We start from the raw sequence: 18,071 nt of genomic DNA, 5'->3' as shown, positions 1-18,071 counted from the left end.
TTCGAGACTAATCGACTGGGTGCAACTAGACTACGAGGCCGTAGCCCCTCGGGCCGCCTGCGGCCGAAAGTTACGGCCACCGGGCTTGTCATACCGCCTGTCCTTGAGCTTGAGGCTCTGTCCCCTGTAAGCGGAGTTCTACTCACAGTTTTAGTGAGGTAACGGTCACAGGGGTTGGCTTCGTCCCTCCTGACCTGTTTCCAGCTTTGCCCGCTTGAACATCTCCTAAAGGAACATTCAATTGCCTTTGGGATAGCCCTTCACCGCAGCGTTCACCCTCCACGTCACCTACGTGTCCCACTACGTCAAGCCTAGATCCGTCGGTGCTCACCTATCAGGGATCGTAAATTAGCTGAAACCTTCTTACCCTGTGGCCCCACAAATTAGGCAGTCTCCCATTGTTGCTTACACACTTGAAGGCTGTCTTCGCCGTTTCTCGTTGCCCATTAAACAAAAATAACCCCTTGTTCGGGAGCATCTCCAGCATGTCATGAACCACATGCCCTCACCCATCTCTTATGATGACCTGCTTTTCCCTGCGTTGCTTGAAACGGGCTTGTCTGGTTTGAACCGCCTCGGGGAGTTGGTTTGGCCTGATAAGGTCGATGACCAGGAATCGTCCAAGCTCCCCTGGCGACATGTCGTCGTCATCCTTCCGAATTGTTATCAGTTTCTACTTCCCCATGACGAGCAAGGCGCCTGTTTTGATGGAAACAAAGTCGACGTCCAGCTCCAGGCCTTCATTTTTCACGGGCACCCCAAACATGACCCGCCCTTTGCCTCTATCTAGCGTCGTACGCCCGCCTCCCAATTTCCTTTTGTCCTTCTTTCTTTCGAAAAGTCTTTTAAAAAAATGTTATATACTTTTTAAGCAATTTCCTCCCTTTGGGTACACGTTTTACAGCGCTCATCTCACGTATTCATGTATCTTTGCATCTCTGTAGGCTTGCTCATGCCTGTGTTTCGTGCTCCAAAATTATCTGGGCTGCGAATACTGCAGCCCGTTTTGGCTACCCTGGCTTCCATCGTGTCTTGTCGAGCGCTCAAGGTTTGATTAGACAGCGTGAATAAACATTTTTGAACTTTGTTTGTTTCGAACATAACATTCATCAGCGAAACCAAACCGCCACCAGGATCTGGTGCTTGGAAAAGGTTTCCCTTCTAAAATATTGGTTACAGCTGTCCCTGCCTCTCGGTTCACCCGCAGCTGCATTCCCCAGGTTTGCAGTTACAGCTGGATTGAACAGGAGATGAATAACCCATCAGCCCTATAACGCGAACCCTTACTTCGGCCTGCAAGTACACTTAGGGTTGCCGCAGCTTGGGACGGTAGTCGGCTCTGTAGTGCCAGTGGACTACAGAAATCATAATTCAACAGAAGAGCTCATCGAAAGCGGGCAGGACAAAGACGTACCGGTGATGACATAGTGTTTACAAACGGTGCTACACAAGTACAAGGGCGAGCGCGGCCAAATTTATAGCGCATCGACGAAGGGACCCCAAGCGCCGTTCCACAGATTTGAAATCCAGTTGGCGCGCCCAAAGATCTGAGACCCCACAAATACTGCACGGCAACGACGTCACTGGTCCTGCGCCGATCGTCATGGATCATGTCCAGAAGTTGACAATCGCAGAAATCCGGAGGGGGTACTGCGGACGCTGTCAGGATAACGCGCAACACCCAGATACGCAGAAGTTAGGATTTTGGATATTACCATTTCCCCATGATCCTGATATAATGATTTTCTTGGGCGTGAACTGCGATTACTTTCGTGCCAGGACTTTGGGTAAGGATACAAGTTCCTCAAGCTAAACGTACATAAAGTAGAACGAGGAGACCGGAAAAGGCTCATGCCAACCTCCTGGCATGATCATTGAGTTGCTCTTTCATAAACTTTTCGAGCTTTGCTGCGTGCTTCACGTAAACGGAACCTTCTGGGTTGTAAAGTCGGCAGTTGTCGAATATCAACTGGGTGTCGTCGATAAATGCCTTTATGTTCGAATATTGATTCGTATTGAGTTTATGCTCCATCGTGCTGAAATCTATAAAGAGGTCGGAACAAGCCGAAGGGATCCTAACGATGCAGCTCACTAACCCATAGGTCTCTTGATGACGTCGTAATAATCGACGACCTCCTCTCCATTAACAGGATTCAAGAATGCCCATGCGCTCGGATGAGCTTTTAGGTCTCCGAGAAGTCGGTGTATAAAGTTCTGTTCGGCGCTTCTTGGTGTTGAGGACAGGCTGAGTCAAAAATGGGGTGATTAACAGGCATATCACCATTCAGTTGAAAACGCACTATGAAGCCATGCCAGGGGTCCATCCACTCTCTCCTACGGTAGATGTAGTCAGGGTTCAAACAGCTGGGCGCAACGGAGAATACTCACGAAGCCCTGGAACGTCCTTAGGATCTACGGTTACACCTTCCGGTGCACCCTCCTGAAATTGCGGCAAGCCCTGGTATATGACATGCGACTTCGACTTCTCGCGAATCTTCGCGACGACCGCACCACGCTGTTTCGCAATGATGTTCGCCTTGTCCAGGTAGTTGACCTTGCGCAGCATAGTGCATTGCATGATAGTACCCCCTTCGTAGTCTTTTATGTACCCAGCCCATACCGATCGATCCAAAGTAATATCCTTCGAAAAGCCCTGCTTTTTGAAAAAAATGACGGCAAAATTGTCTGCATAGGTAAGGAAGTGCATGATGTTGGGATAGGTGTTCCGGATGTGAGCCTTGAAATGATCCATGAGCATGCCTCCGTACCCCTGGAATTGGTAAGTGCGCAGGCGAAGAGATAAGTGACACTAGGTATACCTTGACTTGGTCTACTGACGCCGTCGCGAAAAAGACTATCTCCGCGAAACCTCGATGAGGGAACGGACGGTAGCAAATGCCACCGACCACCTTGTACCCCCGTTTTATTATTGCTAGCGCCTTGGAGTTCCTGTCGTACACCAGACGAGCTATATATTCTCGAGGCATCATTGGTAGTTGCGTGCGGAAAAGAGTCTTTAAACCAGTCAAAATGACCAGTGAACGAGGGGATCCATCATTCTCCACCGCGGTTATTTGGATTATGCCCTTGCGCAACTCGACAAAGGCAGCCTTCTCTGTCTTCGTTGGGGGCTTCATGCCAATTCAGCCAGATGCAAATCAACAAAAGTGGGTTACTTACCGCAGCAGATGCTGAAGGCCCAGCATCGACAGTTACGCCAGTCGCCAGCCGAGTCAGCTGAGACTCGTCCATCTTCTCCTCTACTTTGACCTTTGCGCCTGAAACGTGGCCATTCACGCAGGCACCATCAGGCTTGACGTCATCCGTAGCAGAGGGAGCTGTCTGCGACTTGGACTTCATGCTCGATGTCTTCTTTCCAGCTTCTCTGGGTAGTTCGTACAGGTGTATCAGACGCCAACCCCACTTGGGCTGCCAGTGGTTTATCGTCCTCTTCATCCTCGTCCGCGTCACTCAGTGGGGAGAGAGAAAGGCGACGCCTCTTAACGGGAGGTTCTTCAGCCGAAATTGAGGGTGTAGAAGACGGAGCTCGTGTGGAACGATCTGTACGATGGTAGTAAGACATGAAGGTAGCTGGAAAGGGGTTGCACCCGCCTTACCTAGGGAAGTAGGGGACATGGTAATCAAGGATACTGGTAATTTTATTTGCTGCCTCAATGAGAGCATGTTGCCGTCAGTGTATTCAAAATCCAACAGCCTGTCCACGTCCTGCGATTGCGAACCACGATGTCCAAATGAACGCCAGCGCGAGGCCGTGAGCTATTGAGGTTCTAAATATCTGAACACGGGGAGGTGCATACCTGTAGCATTTCATCCAGACGGGTAGCCAGACGACCTCGGCGGGAGAACTCCTCCCTACCCAATGTCGCCTCGTCGGCTCCGTGCTCGCGAACGCCATGTCCACAGAGGCACGTTTCAAGATATGAAGGCTCGTCCTCGTCCGACCCGTACTGATTCAGGTCACCAAGTGACGAGCTATGACAAGAATGGTCGCCTAAGACCAGTGCGACGCCGGACGGAGGTCGTAGGCCTTGACAGGAATTACATGTGGAGCAAGGCGTATGACGGGCAATCCTGAGCGCCAGCACTGCGTCATTGTACTGGCGCGTCGTTTGGCGACGGGTATGACAACTTCATTGTTGTTGGAGCAACTGCACTCTATTACCATCGACGCATGAGTTGTCCCTTGACAATGAGCTGTGCGGTACAGCGCTGCCAGGAAGACTAATACTTGGCCCGGGACCCCTTACACCTCTGAGATCTGGCGCTGCCCTCGTCCTAAAATGTTTTTATATCGCAGTACACCACTGCCTGGCCACCGCTCGTTTGTTCTGTCAGCCCTACTGTCTTTGCTCTCGTTCGCTTTAGCCTCGGACTGGATACAATACCCATCCAACGGATATGCCACCATGACCCACTACACCCTTCCCGAGGGTTTCATCGCAGCGTGTGGGTGCGCGATCAACAGCACGCTGTACCCAACTGCTGCCATGAACCAGATGGCATACGGAAGTAGCACATCGTATGGCCCTGCCTGTGGGCAATGCTTCAACCTGACCTTGTTAGACGCGTTCACAGCCAGTCCCCCATTTCACCCAAACACCACAAATTCTGTGGTCGTGAAAATCACTGATTTGTGCCCATACGCGGAACAGGGGTGGTGCAATGCGACTACTTCTAGGCCAAATGCGTAAGTACGATAACCATGCTGTCATACCCCACGGCGCGGCATGATGAGTTCTCTTGCAGTGGTGGCGAATACCTCAACTTTGATTTATCGTGGCCGTCTGCATCGATACCAAGTACATTCTTTCCGTCGGACGCTTCATACTATGGTAAGTCACTCGCATGACTCGGCGCACGATTGCATTGTTGACAGAGACCCAGGTTACTCAGTGAGTCACTTTAAATATTGTCTAGGGTGACATTTCACAACGATTCCCCAAACAGGACTTTGGTGTATGGAACATAAGCTATCAGAGCGTTTCATGTGAATATTGGGAAGGCTGGAATAATTCAGCTGCACTCGGAAGTGTAGCCAATCTGGGCTATGTCTCATGTTGTCCCGATAATCCAATGGTGCGTGGATTGGGGAAGCCACTGTAATTCCGAAGAGTTGACCTAGTATCCTTAGCTCAACTCGAACGATACTTGTCCATCCTACTCTGACCAAGCAGGAATATCGTTCGTGCCCTCTCATCGTGCGGAGGGCAAATCGCTGACCACGAAATGGCCATTATTAGGCCATACTTCCATGCTGGATCCGCGGTTACAACCGTGCCTATGCTTCTGTCACCAATATTACCCATACTGCTGTCCGTATGCATGTTGTAATTCTCTCGAGTCCTACTTTAGACATCATGTACTAGTGTCAGTGGGCGCCGTACGGTTCTTCTCACCGATACCCGCGTCATTGCATACCGGATCTACTCCAGAGATAATCTGGTTTCCACGAAATACAACGTGACCAATATCACGAGCGAAGTGGGGAGGCGGACGGGGAACTGGTCCCTTGTGCCGTCGACGGCCTCGATGAGATTTAGCTGCCGCGATTCCCGCTGCGGGCTGGTTTGTGCATGAGACTCCCGTGTCGTTGTCAGGTAGAACAGGCGGAGCCGGTATGCGACGTTCCGACTGGCAAACATGACATACATAGGAAACGAGGTGGCCGTGTGAAGCCGAATCTGCTGACACCCAGTGAGCAGGATGCAGTACTGGATACAAGTCACCCACTTTTGACCCGGACCGTAGCGGAAATGCCCGGCACAAGTACCGAGCTGCAGCTTTTGCACAAACTGCGCTTGACGGAGGGGTCTCTTAAAAAAAGAGATCACAATGAGATGTGTGCAGACGTTGGATGGGAATGTGAGATGGAAAACACAAACATCTTCGTGTTAGTTTTCTGCCCGACGATCTTCATTGTATCTATATAGCTCCTTGAGAGTTCAGAAGTTGTGACAACTCTGTTGCGCTTTGGCTGATGTCGTGCGTCTGGGCTGCATGTCACCGATGTGTGCGCAGGGGAAGGATGCGATATGGTGCCGAGCAGGGTGCTGGCTTGGTACAAAAAGTTGAGACGTTGGATGATATCCTTGTTGCTGATATGGTTGGGATTTGGGACATCGTCGCGCTTGCCCTTGTTCTTGACCATCGTTGATAGTCCAGCCCTGTCCAACCTTCCCGGGACCACATCGTTAGCAGCTGTCATTTAATTAAAAGGGGCCACGTATCTCAACCGACCTTAGCTCAGTTGGAAGAGCGCGAGACTGTAATGGATAAACTTGCCATCTTGAGGTCGCCTGTTCGAGCCAGGCAGGTCGGACTGTCTTTTTGTCTGAGGCAACACAATATATATGAGCGGGGATACACTGCAGTACTATTCGATATTACATCTAGCAATACATCTCTACAACACAACACCCAATTCCCATGTAGTGGATGGCGCCCACGGGCTGTGCTCGATCCGGGGTGTGTTCATGCTGAGAGCCAGTCCAAGAATTCCGGAGTGAAGTAAGAAAGTATGATGCCAGCACCTTAGGATGGAATACTCAGCAATGGAAATGATCGCGAGGGCAGTGAATCTTACCAGCCCTGACCATACTCTCCGCGGCTTCGAAGGCCATGGTTTTTAATTCATAGACGCCAGCTTTCGCACCTGCATGGATCATAGCAAATTCGCCGCTGACCTGGTAACATGCGATAGGGTGGTCTGGTGCAAGCTCTGCAGCATCTCCAATGACATCGAGGTACGGAAGTGCCGGTTTGACCATGATGATATCAGCACCCTCTGTCGCGTCACGCAGCTGTAGGCGTTTCCTTAAGCACTGTTCTCCACACAAATCCTATTTGCCTTACTATAGCGCGCTTCGCCAATCCTTTTGCTGCGGGAGGAAGTTGGTAGCATTTGCGGTCACCAAACGCAGGAGCACTCCCGGCTGCATCTCTAAACGCTCTGTTGGAAACCTTGAAACACGGGAATGACTGGGGTGACTGACCTAAATGGTCCATACAGAGAACTGGCGAACTTGGCTGAGTAACTCATGAGAGTGCATTTGTTCCCAAGCCCAGCATCGATCAGCTTGCGCTTGATAGCCGTGACACGCCCATCCATCATATCACTCGGCGCAACGCAGTGCGCGCCAGCAAGGGCGTAGTTCAATGCAACCTCTGCGAGGCGCTCGACAGAAGGTTCGGTGTTGATAGTTCCATCCTGGTGAAGCAATCCGCAATGTCCGTGGGAGGTGTACTCGCACAAGCAAACGTCGCACGCAATATAAAGCAAGGGAAATAGCGTCTTAAGTCTTTTGATGGCTTGTATGACTGGTCCAGAGGGGTCGTCTGCAGGAGTACCTCTACCATCCTGGTAACAGTGAGGCAGCCGAACACGGGCCTGTAAAACCGCACACACCTTCTCGCACTTGAACGGAACCCCAAACAATATAACGCTTGCAAGACCCTTCTGCACTAGAGGACCAAGGAATTCCTCGAGGCGGTTCACCCCCCAACGTCGCTGGCCGGGCAGAGTCGGTATCTCGACGCTAGCGTTGGGATCGTCCGTAATAAATATGGGGTACATGAACATGGATTTAGTGAGTTGACGGCGGCCCTGCCATGCCCGGGAGAGCGGGTGTTGGTAACCGCCCTGGAGAATAGAACTATGGGAGGTGTGTTAGGCAACTTGGTGGACACCTGGGAATAGGTTAGTCTGCTCACGATATTTCCATGGTTTAAGAAGTGTTCGAAGAGGCGAGCAGGGGACTCGTCGGAATTTATAATCCGGGGCTGTTACTAGCTGGGCGGCGCTACGTAGTAGGTTGATGCATCAGTGGCGCGTTTCGTTTCTTCGGGTCGTTGGCCAGGGTGCCATCAATGAGATATGTAATCCCTTTGAGAAGCCCATGTCTTGCGAATAGACGAAGTTCTTTACTAAGGGCTCGTTCGCTCTTAAACTGTGCACTCTAGGACTTCACCTCGTCTGTTCTACAGCTTTATGGTCCTTGGAGGGCTGGTTTCTCAGGTGTGTACGTCTTCCTCTCACTCTTCTTCGATGTATCGACGTGGCAGATATAGTGACCATACTCTCGGGTCCGGAGACCCTTGCGTTTTTACCCGTCTCACTTGACTTCAAAGGTATGGCATTGCACCAGTGCAAGTGACATCCTCGGAAACCACTGGTTTGAAATCACTGCCAGCTGAAAGGTCCTCACATTTTCTGCTAGGACCTCTTGCGAATGCAATCGAGGGCCATCTGTAATCGTATTAACGGTGTCGGCTGTGGAAGGATTGACTCGCGACTTTCAGCACACAGTTTCTGGCACGGATGTGCGATCAAGAAGGCTAGACGCGCGCACTCGCGTCAACGGTTTTTAGGTCGTTTAGTTGTGGTTGTCATGCCAGGTTGGTCTGGTCTAGGTAATCTTGGACGACTGTGTGGTGTTTCTCTACGTTGTGGTTGTCCACGTTGGCTTTGTATCACGAAAATTACCCAGTCCGTGTTTGCCACCTGCTCCCGATACTTCCCAAAGAAGTGCATGATTTCACTGGTATGTATCTTCCGTCCGCGTCGCTCTTCGGTTATATGATTTCGATATAACCGAGCCACAGACATTTCTGGCTGAGTTTGCTCAGTAAGGGGACGCCGTTGTGCGACAATAGGATACATTTGAGGCGGTCCCGTGGACCATCGCTGTGTTCTCTGGCGGGGACTTTTCAAAGGCCACATGGCTCGTGTCCTTTGTAAAGACAAGAACATTCGTGCATCCATTCCCCTGTTTCACATCTGTTGTCAGGACATTTGACTCTCATTAAAAATGTGCGTCAACGGCACAGGCTTTGGGTCTCCATGAATTCCGGAACTGCGAGTGTCAGGGTTAATCACAAGTGTAGGTGAGTCCCTTGATGTGATGGCCATTCGTGAACTTCGTCGGAAGATCAGCGTGCGGTGGCTGTGTCAATAGTCTACCGCGAGGAGGAACAGCAACCATGAAGATGATGCGACTTCTCCCCGTAGTTGACCCCAGTTGTGCATTCGGATCGTCTCACAGTTCCCCTCTGCTTCGTATTGTGCGGAATCTTGTTGAATGCGGACCAGATACTCGTTCGGTGTTGTCCGCCTTTGCCTACGGAACCACGCTCTTCCAATACTACTCCCAACTGTTTGTGTCCTAAACCATATGCGAGACTCATCTCTGTTCTTCGTTGTTACGTAGAGTTATGGGGGAGAACTCTTGCGTTTGCAACTTGTTCTAGTTCGTGATCGTCCGCGCAGGTCCCCCTCGGTACCTTCCGGAGACATGCACGGTATTGTAGTTGCTGCAGGTATGGCTTGTGTTCACGGGTCAATTGGTATCATGCTTCTTCCATGACCTCCCTTGCCGTCTTACTATATGTCACGTACGGCACAGGGGCTTGGGCCTCTGTGGATTACGGAACTGCTATATTATGGGTGTCAACAGTATACAGGGTCAATCACGGATACTTACAGATGACTCCCTCAGGGTGACTCTGGACCTTTCAATGGTTGACCACTCGCTTGGAAGTACTATTTTTATTCGAAATCAATGCCTACGGTGTTCGTGATGCGCGTAAGAGAGTGGCGCGGTGCGCGATGGGAGTGGCATGTAGCTTTTCGCGCATTGATTGGTTATTGTGGGATATACAAGTACTGGTCGAGATGGCATGGCAACTATTAGGACGCCGTGAGTCCAAACGCAACAACGCAAGTAAGTGATCATTGTTCGACATGTCGGGGAGGTCACGGCAATCCGCAGGCGTCGTCGCAATGACAGCTGAGACGGCATCAACGACTGGACCGTTGCAGGGTTTGGTAATCACGTACTGTCGAGTTGACAGAAGAGCCAGCGGTGGTCCGCCGCTGGTCAAAGCATGGATTTTTTTATTTTTATTTTTAATTTTGGGACGCAAGTCATTGTCGGTAAAAATAAAAGCATCCGAGGATGGCGCGGTCACGTGATCGTTGTTGAGTGAATGTCCCACGGGTGTTGGTTAAACAGAGCTTAACTTGGCCGCCGCTAATTTTACCCGCCCTGCCCGCTTGCAAGTTGCCCGTGCTCACGACAACAACAACGAACGACGACGACGAGAACGAAGATAATAAACTGGCACACAGCCAGCGAGAAGGCCCATCCATACGCTCCATATCTATCTCTCTGGACAGGCCATGTGTGTTTCTACCGAGCACATATCTGTAAGAGGAAACAACACACGCGACTGCAACATGTCCCCGATATCCCCCAGCAGCTGCCGTGCAGTTGTTTATCACACACCCACCCCTCCCCGTCTATCTACTGCTACTAGCTCTGCTGATCCATCCTCCTCACCCATGTTGACTTCCTCACTTCCCCCACTCTTCAAAGCATCCCACGACAACGACAACATCTTCCTTCAATCGCCTTTCAGGTCTCCTCACCCAGCACATACTCTATACCCACATCATCGTACTCATAAACAACCATCCCTGCCCATCGGCGTAGATGACGACGACGAGGGCAGCATATTTCTTTCCTCGTCATCCGCAGCTCCCTCTCCGTTCTTCCCCGCTCCGTCCTCTCACTCTCTTCGCACACCCGTCAGAGACGCCCCTGCCATCTCTCGTTCCATCCTCAAGACAAGGGCTCTCAACGCCCAACCTGCTGCATCCACATCGCAACCCTCTGCCCTCCGAGCCGGTCTTGGTACGAAACGGAAATCCTCAGGCCAGCTTGGAGGGTTCTCGACTCCTCCACGGCAACCTGTCTCAACACCGTTGTCCATATCTGCAGCAAAGGCTGATCCCGCATCCGGCATTGCCTTCCATCGCCTCGCCCCGCTCGCCGCTCCCCGTTTCGGTATCCGCACGCCGCAGTCCAAAGCAGAGACGGATGCTTACGTCAAGAACCAGGCAGAGACGATGAAACGTCTCCGCATCCGGGACATGGACAACTCAGACGAAGACTGGGGCGTCATCGAATCCGGTGACTCGGACTCCGGGTGTGACGATCCAGGTACACGGAAAAATCTGTTTTCAAACAGACTTCGGACACTGGCACAGAGAACAAAATCCCAGTCGACGAGCCCTAAAAAGCAGCTGCTCGTCGACGCAGTCCCTCAAAAAGGCAACGCAAGGGACGAGGTGACTGAGGCAATATCGCCCGGTGGCCACATCATCAAGCGTCGTGCCCGCTCACGACCTGTGTCGCAAGAACTCTTAGAGAGTGTGCACCACTCTTCGTCTCCGCCCACTTCAGCTCAGGTATGTCACCTCACCTCTGTAGTAACCCTTGCGCTCTTAATCATGACGTTAGCCTGTCAAGTTGCGCTCTACTCCACCCAAGCCACCACCCGTTGCCTTTCCTTCCGTCGGGAGAAACAGACTCTCCACTGCTATTTCTCCAACATGCGGCTCTCCACGGGCACGGCGACGTGTCACTGGAAGCAGTGGACCAAGCTCCCTCCATAAACCAAGGGCTTCGGACACGCTAACCTCACGTGTCCCCGCCAGTCGACTGACGAGTGGCAGTTCAGCTTCCCTTTTTTTTGGTCCTTCTATTCCCCAGACCAAGACTCGCACGCGTACGAGTACGACCGCAACAAATTCAGCCAGCGCAGCTGCCGACGCACGACTCCGAGTACAGCACGTCCAGCCCTCTATGTCCAACAGACACAGCTATGCTGGTCCAGGAAGTACAACAATGACTCCCCTTCCCTGGAAGCTGCGATCCACTCGTCATGATCCTTCTCCCGAATCTTCGCCATTACCGCTTCCGAAAAGTCCCCCTCGTGCTGTGGAAGACGACGATGACGATATGTTCTTCGAGCCATGCGGACCCCCAGAATCCTCTTTCGTCTTTAGCGTCACAGAGGACACGCCTTCACCTAGGTCTAAAAAGGGTAGGGAGATGCTTCCATCGAAGTACAAACCGCGTGACTCGGGCGTCGCATTGAGTGACGACGAGGGCTTGTCTCATTCTGGAAACGCCTTTCTTTCTGCAATGCCCCGTCCTTCAACGTCTGCTTCTTCACTTTACTCAGACGCTGGCGACGACCTCATCACTCCTATCATGCCGAATTCCAGTTCAGGTTGGCCAAATGCGGTCGTCATTGGTGGGCTCGAGGACAACGATCACAACTACGATGGTCTCGATGTGGATGCTTTCATTATGCGAACTCTTGCTGCTGGTCACAAGCCATCCACTGAGGAACCAAAGCGCCCCCCAGGAACCCCCGTCAAGAAGGCAAAAACCAGTTATTTTGGGGGTAATCGACCGTGGCAGAGCGCCGTAGCCAACAAGGTCGGTTTCAACTTTGAATTTGAGACAGACCCAAGCGGCCACTCGACTAGAGGTGGTGGCGGTTGTAAGTCAAAGAACAAGCCCAGGAAGAGTCTCCCGGCTGCGTTTCCGCATCTCGGTGACAGTGGTCTTGTAGGGATAGAAGGCAAGGTGGTGCTGAACGTATCGGATTCAGAGGACGACGAAGACAATAATAGCCCGAGTTCGCGGAAGGAACACCAGTACGGCGGTCTTGGGTTGGGTCGACCGCCTGCGGCTGACCAGGGCCCTTTTGGCGCTGTCTCGCGGACACGATGGCTCATGCGGAGAAGTAGTAGTGGGGCATTCTCGAGCGGTAGTGAGACATCTGTCGGCACGCCCACACGACGTACTAAGGGTGAGTTTATTCACAGTTGTCTCACGACATGCATGTCTAATTCTGTCTAGACTGGCCACTGCCTCCGCGGCCTACTCTGCAAGGTCACCTTCCAGTTCCATCAGGCAAGATTGAGTCGAGACCGTCGTCGAATAGCGCTTCAACTTCCCCGACGCATTCGCGATGCAGGACACAGTCACTCGCGAAGCGAGTCGTGTCGCCACTTGTTAAGACTGCCGACGATAGTGTGGGGACGGGCAAGACGGGTCGTTTTGAGTGGGATTTTGTGGAGCTGGATGAGATCGGCAGTGGTGAATTTGGCAAGGTCATGAAGGTTCGTGCCAAGAACGGACCTGAGAACCAGGTATGGGCGGTTAAGAAATCTAAGCCATTTGAGGGGCCACGACACCGGTAAGGCTAGTTTGTGCAGGATGGCTATCGTTACGTTGACATGGTTATCTACACTAGGTTGCGATTACGTGAAGAAGTGGATATCTTGCAGCATCTCTCACAGGCAGCGGCGACTGACCCTCAGAGTTACGCTAACGTGTTGGCGTATATTGATAGCTGGGAAGAGGATGACATCCTGTTTATACAGACAGAACTATGCGAGCTGGGAAATTTTGCTCGCTTCCTGTGGGAGTACGGAAGGGCATTTCAGCGTCTGGACGAGGCCAGAGTGTGGAAGATATTTGCGGATCTAAGCAATGTGAGTGATTCTGAGGGAAAAAGTTTTTTCGCCGTGCTTATCGATATGGTCTAGGGTCTTCGTTTTATTCACAACGCGGGTGTAATTCATCTTGATATCAAGCCAGCCAATGTTTTTCTGACAGGGGAGGGACGGTTCAAGATTGGAGATTTTGGGATGGCATCGTTATGGCCACGACGGACAGGGGGAAGCCCCTTGGGAGTTGGCGTTGGGGGATTTGAAAGGGAAGGAGATAAAGTGTATTTGGCACGGGAGGTGTTGCAGGGGACATATGGCAAAGCTGCTGATATATTCAGGTGGGTACTTTTCTTGTTGATTGAAATGGAAGGGGTGAGAGCTGAACAATGGACAGCTTTGGGATGATGATGCTCGAGACGGCGACAAACATTGTCGTGCCTGATCAGTGAGTGGAGAAGTGTTTTCGAAGGCTTGGATTGTGCCTGACGTTGAGTTACCGTACCACGAATACAAATTTGCAGGGGCGAAGGGTGGCATCGACTTCGACAAGAAGATTTCAGTCAGGTTGACCTGAGCGGTTTGAGTGCGGAGTTGATAGGGTTGATCAAGAGCATGATGCGAATGGATCCCGGGAAGCGAGTAGACGTGGAGATGGTGTACGATCATCCCGTTGTTGCGCGGGCGCGGACGGCGATGGCACGAGGACACGCAGAGGCGCTGGCGAGGGGGGAGTCGACCTTTGTTGCCTCACCCTTGGCTGGTGCCAGGGAAGGTTTCTTGGAGGAGATCTTGCTGGGCGAGGCGATGGACATGTCATAAATTGTTCTTTGCTTTTCTTTTCTTTTTTCTTTTTTCTGTTTTTCTGTAGGGATTTTTGCTTGGTATATTTTTAAATGATTATTTTTTTGGATAGGCTGTCCGCGGGGATGACTGCTACCAATTCGGGCCCTGTGGCCGGGGAAGAGGCGGTGATGACAGGCCGGAGAAATTGGCGCCGGGGTCACGGACATAGCCGGGGGGTGATATATAAATAATAATATTTAGAGTAAATAAAATAAATGAAGAGATATGCCACTGCTCTGACCGGAGAGACAGTCCCGACAACACCAGCGACGATGGATGCGAGCTCGTCCTCGTCTTCAAGGTATCGACACACTTGTATTCCTTCTGTCGTGCCACCCGGAGTCGACCCCACCTCTGTCGATTTCAGGACTTTCTTCCCCTACATACCCAACGAAGTCAAGCACAGAAAGAGGACGTCCAGATCGCAGCTCAAGGTGCTCGAGGAAGTCTACAGGAAAGACACAAAGCCAAATGCCGCCATTCGAAAGAAGCTCGCTGCCGAGCTCGACATGCTCCCCCGTGCAGTGCAGGTCCGTCGCTCGCCTTTCTCTTCGTTTTGTTGCCCCTTCGTCTCGCTCAAATGACGCGCCGCGTCCCAGGTCTGGTTCCAGAACAGGTACCGTGTCCCTCTGTCTCTCGTGCCCCCCTCTCACCCCCGTTCCAGGCGTGCAAAGGACAAACAGCTGCGAAAACGAGCAGCCGCCCAGCATCTCCAGTCAGACGAACAGAACACCACCACTTCACAGGAAGAACCCCAGCGAGACCCATCCTCTGACTTAAGAGAAAAACTATCCGAACAAACTCAAGAGCGTGTCTCTCCTCATCCATCGTCCACTGACTCCCCTCCCTTTGCTCCAGATCCGTCCATCTCCCCAGTGGGACTGCACCAAAGCCAAAGTCCTCCTGCCACTCCAGTCGACGCCTGGCAGCACCCGCTCGATCCGGATATCTACAACGCTCGGCGCGGCTCGCTGCCCGCCGTCATGCCCGTCCAGGACTCCTCCCTTCTCCCACCTCCCCATTTCAATGTTGATAGGCGTAAATCCCTAGATGTCAATTGCTACAGGCTCGTGCAGCATCCGTACGCCGGTGTCGTCAGAGAAAAAAATGAAGCCCTCCTGGCAAAGTCGCCCCTCTCACCTCCCGGCTCCACCCAGGCCCTCACCCGCCCTCCATCCACCATGGGCCCCATTCGCTCCGCCTCATTGCTGTCCCCATACGCACATCCTCCCCGCTCGTACCGCGCATCCGAACCACACGTATTCACTCCTCTCCGTGGTGCGCCCTTTCTTGGCGTTCCATGATTCTAATTCTGTGTGTGCCACCTCGTCCGTCCCTCCCCACTTTGTCCCCCGCAGATCCTACGAAAATCGACCTTTTGCCTTCGCTTCGCGTGCCGCCCCTCCGCCCATCCCTGGGCCGCTCCCACGTCCAGACTTCCAGTTTGGCGAGTCCTCATCAACTCCCCCTTCTCAAAATGCCTCTCCCGAGGGCGACACGCCGCCAGGTTCTTCATCGGGCTCTTCCGCTCAAGCCTCTTCTCCCGACATATCGATATCCATGCTTCATCGCTGGTCGTTCCCACGGGGCAGCACAACAAGTATCACGAGTGCCACGAGCCCTAATGGCATTCCACCCCATTGTAGTCTTCGTGAAGGCGATGGGGATGCCGAGGATGCCATCTCGACCACTCCAAGTAGCAGCATAGGTTGTCTGTCGCGGTTCGGCAGCGTCGCGAGCATTACTGGCAGCGAATCAAGCGTCATGTTTTCGGATGTAAGCAGTTGCGTTGCGGTCGATATGGGAGGCGACTCCAGTGTGAGAAGGGGATCCTGGTGAGATTCATTCACGTCTCGCTTTCTTCGTTGGTATCTGAGTTTTGCAAAGCGGCTCCGGACAGCTGCTTGAGATGCGCATGTCTGGGTTGAACGTAAACAGCCACCAAAACCCCGGCGATTTCAGCGCCCGCCCTCTACCTCCCGGTTATGCCTCCTCTTCGTCGACGATGTCCCCCGGCGACCGCCAGCAGACCAAAGAAAGCAGTCCTGCGTCCTGTCCTCCATTGTCACGCAGCGGATCTATGTATGAGTTCAGTGGTGTACGTTTTTCATTCTGTCTTTGTCACGCGCATCGCATTCATGCCATGCTGTCAAGGTACCTCCCAATGAAATCCCTTTGGTAAGAAGGGGAAGTATGCCACCTGCTGTCCACGCTCCCCCCGTCACGATCCCAGAACAGCACATCCACTCCCATCCGCATGGCCACAGTATGTATATGCAGAATACGGGCACCGAGTCCAAGTACTCGATTCAGTGGGCTTCAGGTTCAGGGGATTATGTCACCCAGCCTCATCAACACTTCCCGCCGCAAGATACTCATTCTTTCGGGTCTGATACCCCTACCACAGGCACCACAAACGGAGCATACCCCCAGTCACTTCATCATCAGCAACCCGCTTCGCATCAGCCCCGGCATCACACACAGGCGCCAACGGACCTGACCTACTCGTCCACTTACCACCTTCGAGAGTCCGTCGCCTCGGACCCTAGTACCATGGGCGGCACACATAGCATGGCTACCAGCAACGGATTCGTCATTGGTATGTCTGTGCCGTCACACCCGGGCCCTTTGTTGGGAAACTTCGCGGGTAATGGCGTGTATCATGGGCAGGAGGCATGGGGACTTTAAGCGGACTCTCCCGATTCGGGTTGGAGCCCAGAACTTGTATCCCTCTTTTTCCATCCAGCCACCTGCCGCATCACTCGCACCCTATTTGATATTTCCCGCCCGGTGAGATCCTGCGAAGCGAGGGTGTGCTTGCCACTGGGTTTCTGCTCCCATTCAATGACCCGCGGTCGTTACCTCCCAATGTGCCATTTTTTTGGTCGCCACGGCGAACGTTCCGTTCTTATTGCACCGTCGTTCCTTTCGTTGCTTTGCTTTATTTGATATGTCATGGCCCCCGCATAGTGTTTATATAACTCGCGTTCTTATCGCATCCTCCTCGGTTCTCTCCTTTCCTAATAATTTTGTTTATTTCATAACTTTCCCTGTCGTATCTTGTGCATTTCTTTCTTCGTGTGTAATTTTCCCGCTCATTTCTTGCTAGCTGTCAGTCCCATCTCTGTACATCATGATCGGACGTTGTGCCCCTCGTCTCGTTCCGTTTGTTTCGAACACACTTCCCGTCTTTTACATCCGTCCGTACGTATGTAGGAGCTCGGTGTCAGTGTTTTTCCGTCACCCTCATTGTCCTGTCGAGAATTAACCTATAGTAATTCCATTTCTAGTCCTGTTTGCCATACACTCTGAACCATCACCGATAGTCGACCCGGCGCCCCACACCGATGACGTGCTGTGCACCGCGCTGGGTGATCAGTGCGTCGTCGAGGTTTCAGATGGGATCCGGATGTCGATCACGGACTAGACAACACGCTAAATTAGACGACCCCTAATCACAAGTACTGCTGCATAGCCCATTCCCATTTTCGCTTGTTGCACACGCACATATGTCACAACTACGTTCATGTATCACTGTTCGATATCAAGAACGTTCCCGGAGATTATCACATGCTGGATGTACCGAGGATCACAGAACGAGGTCAGTCGATGTGATATCACGGTAGTTTTTGGTGGGGTGGTTAGGTTGGACAGATTGCGCCCATTCGACGTCCGGGAAGTTCGTGATGGGAGTGAGTCGAAAGACAGGTGTGATACGATATGATCGAGGTTGCAGCCTCGCCTTGGATACCTGATGGTTACCTGACTCGACCAGGCCCGGGCCCGGGGGCTCCGTCCATGATTGCGGTGCACAGGCCTTGTCATGTATGTGTTCTCGGCGCCAGTCCATTGCAGAATCTGGTTTTTCCAATACATGGTAGGCTACACATTTGGTATC

General features: G+C 52.3%; 9 protein-coding genes and 1 non-coding gene across 10 annotated transcripts; 6 read left to right on the top strand and 4 right to left on the bottom strand.

Moving 5' to 3' along the window:
* The first annotated feature begins 342 nt into the window (after positions 1-342).
* Positions 343-1,043, top strand: F5J12DRAFT_796980 (uncharacterized protein). The gene has a single exon (XM_051744143.1). The coding sequence runs from the start codon at positions 491-493 to the stop codon at positions 788-790; it is 300 nt and encodes a 99-aa protein (XP_051604871.1). The 5' UTR covers positions 343-490; the 3' UTR covers positions 791-1,043.
* An 806-nt stretch (positions 1,044-1,849) lies between these two features.
* Positions 1,850-3,360, bottom strand: F5J12DRAFT_712871 (Bromodomain-containing protein; the record flags this gene model as incomplete). The annotated part of the gene is made up of 6 exons (XM_051740794.1): positions 1,850-2,043; positions 2,097-2,245; positions 2,301-2,334; positions 2,389-2,770; positions 2,820-3,131; positions 3,181-3,360. The coding sequence occupies 6 exons, from the start codon at positions 3,358-3,360 to the stop codon at positions 1,850-1,852; spliced, it is 1,251 nt and encodes a 416-aa protein (XP_051604870.1).
* A 111-nt stretch (positions 3,361-3,471) lies between these two features.
* On the bottom strand, positions 3,472-4,121 carry F5J12DRAFT_712821 (uncharacterized protein; the record flags this gene model as incomplete). The annotated part of the gene is made up of 2 exons (XM_051740789.1): positions 3,472-3,726; positions 3,819-4,121. Coding segments are annotated over 2 exons (558 nt in total), but the record flags the coding sequence as incomplete, so codon positions are not given.
* Positions 4,122-4,301: 180 nt separating this feature from the next.
* F5J12DRAFT_712384 (RlpA-like double-psi beta-barrel-protein domain-containing protein-containing protein) lies at positions 4,302-5,485 on the top strand (the record flags this gene model as incomplete). The annotated part of the gene is made up of 5 exons (XM_051740761.1): positions 4,302-4,708; positions 4,768-4,853; positions 4,906-4,913; positions 4,969-5,097; positions 5,153-5,485. 5 exons carry the CDS (start codon positions 4,302-4,304, stop codon positions 5,483-5,485), a joined length of 963 nt encoding a protein of 320 aa, XP_051604868.1.
* Positions 5,486-5,625: 140 nt separating this feature from the next.
* Positions 5,626-6,133, bottom strand: F5J12DRAFT_678951 (RNAse P, Rpr2/Rpp21 subunit; the record flags this gene model as incomplete). Its single annotated transcript, XM_051740222.1, has 3 exons — positions 5,626-5,702; positions 5,752-5,834; positions 5,904-6,133. Coding segments are annotated over 3 exons (390 nt in total), but the record flags the coding sequence as incomplete, so codon positions are not given.
* A 120-nt stretch (positions 6,134-6,253) lies between these two features.
* On the top strand, positions 6,254-6,340 carry F5J12DRAFT_t28. The gene has a single exon. It is a non-coding gene; the product is annotated as a tRNA-Tyr (tRNA).
* A 3-nt stretch (positions 6,341-6,343) lies between these two features.
* Positions 6,344-7,847, bottom strand: F5J12DRAFT_188030 (uncharacterized protein). Its single transcript, XM_051738312.1, has 6 exons — positions 7,732-7,847; positions 7,427-7,673; positions 7,014-7,378; positions 6,874-6,961; positions 6,605-6,821; positions 6,344-6,551 (listed from the first exon to the last, which is right to left on the bottom strand). The coding sequence occupies exons 1-6, from the start codon at positions 7,740-7,742 to the stop codon at positions 6,493-6,495; spliced, it is 987 nt and encodes a 328-aa protein (XP_051604866.1). The 5' UTR covers positions 7,743-7,847; the 3' UTR covers positions 6,344-6,492.
* A 2,200-nt stretch (positions 7,848-10,047) lies between these two features.
* On the top strand, positions 10,048-14,254 carry F5J12DRAFT_796945 (uncharacterized protein). Its single transcript, XM_051744142.1, has 7 exons — positions 10,048-11,269; positions 11,322-12,684; positions 12,735-13,074; positions 13,132-13,372; positions 13,427-13,668; positions 13,725-13,775; positions 13,852-14,254. Exons 1-7 carry the CDS (start codon positions 10,199-10,201, stop codon positions 14,147-14,149), a joined length of 3,606 nt encoding a protein of 1,201 aa, XP_051604865.1. The 5' UTR covers positions 10,048-10,198; the 3' UTR covers positions 14,150-14,254.
* A 145-nt stretch (positions 14,255-14,399) lies between these two features.
* Positions 14,400-16,402, top strand: F5J12DRAFT_796937 (homeobox domain-containing protein). The gene is made up of 6 exons (XM_051744141.1): positions 14,400-14,474; positions 14,541-14,703; positions 14,773-14,789; positions 14,838-15,410; positions 15,532-16,271; positions 16,328-16,402. The coding sequence occupies exons 1-5, from the start codon at positions 14,446-14,448 to the stop codon at positions 16,010-16,012; spliced, it is 1,263 nt and encodes a 420-aa protein (XP_051604864.1). The 5' UTR covers positions 14,400-14,445; the 3' UTR covers positions 16,013-16,271; positions 16,328-16,402.
* Positions 15,781-16,992, top strand: F5J12DRAFT_187999 (uncharacterized protein). The gene is made up of 2 exons (XM_051738311.1): positions 15,781-16,271; positions 16,328-16,992. Exons 1-2 carry the CDS (start codon positions 16,083-16,085, stop codon positions 16,859-16,861), a joined length of 723 nt encoding a protein of 240 aa, XP_051604863.1. The 5' UTR covers positions 15,781-16,082; the 3' UTR covers positions 16,862-16,992.
* The last annotated feature ends 1,079 nt before the right edge of the window (positions 16,993-18,071 follow it).

Source organism: Pisolithus orientalis (assembly GCF_024613125.1).
Source record: "Pisolithus orientalis strain OTSU chromosome Unknown F5J12scaffold_2, whole genome shotgun sequence".
In the NCBI taxonomy this organism is placed as follows: Eukaryota; Fungi; Basidiomycota; class Agaricomycetes; order Boletales; family Pisolithaceae; genus Pisolithus; species Pisolithus orientalis.
This window is presented reverse-complemented; position numbering and strand designations above follow the sequence as displayed.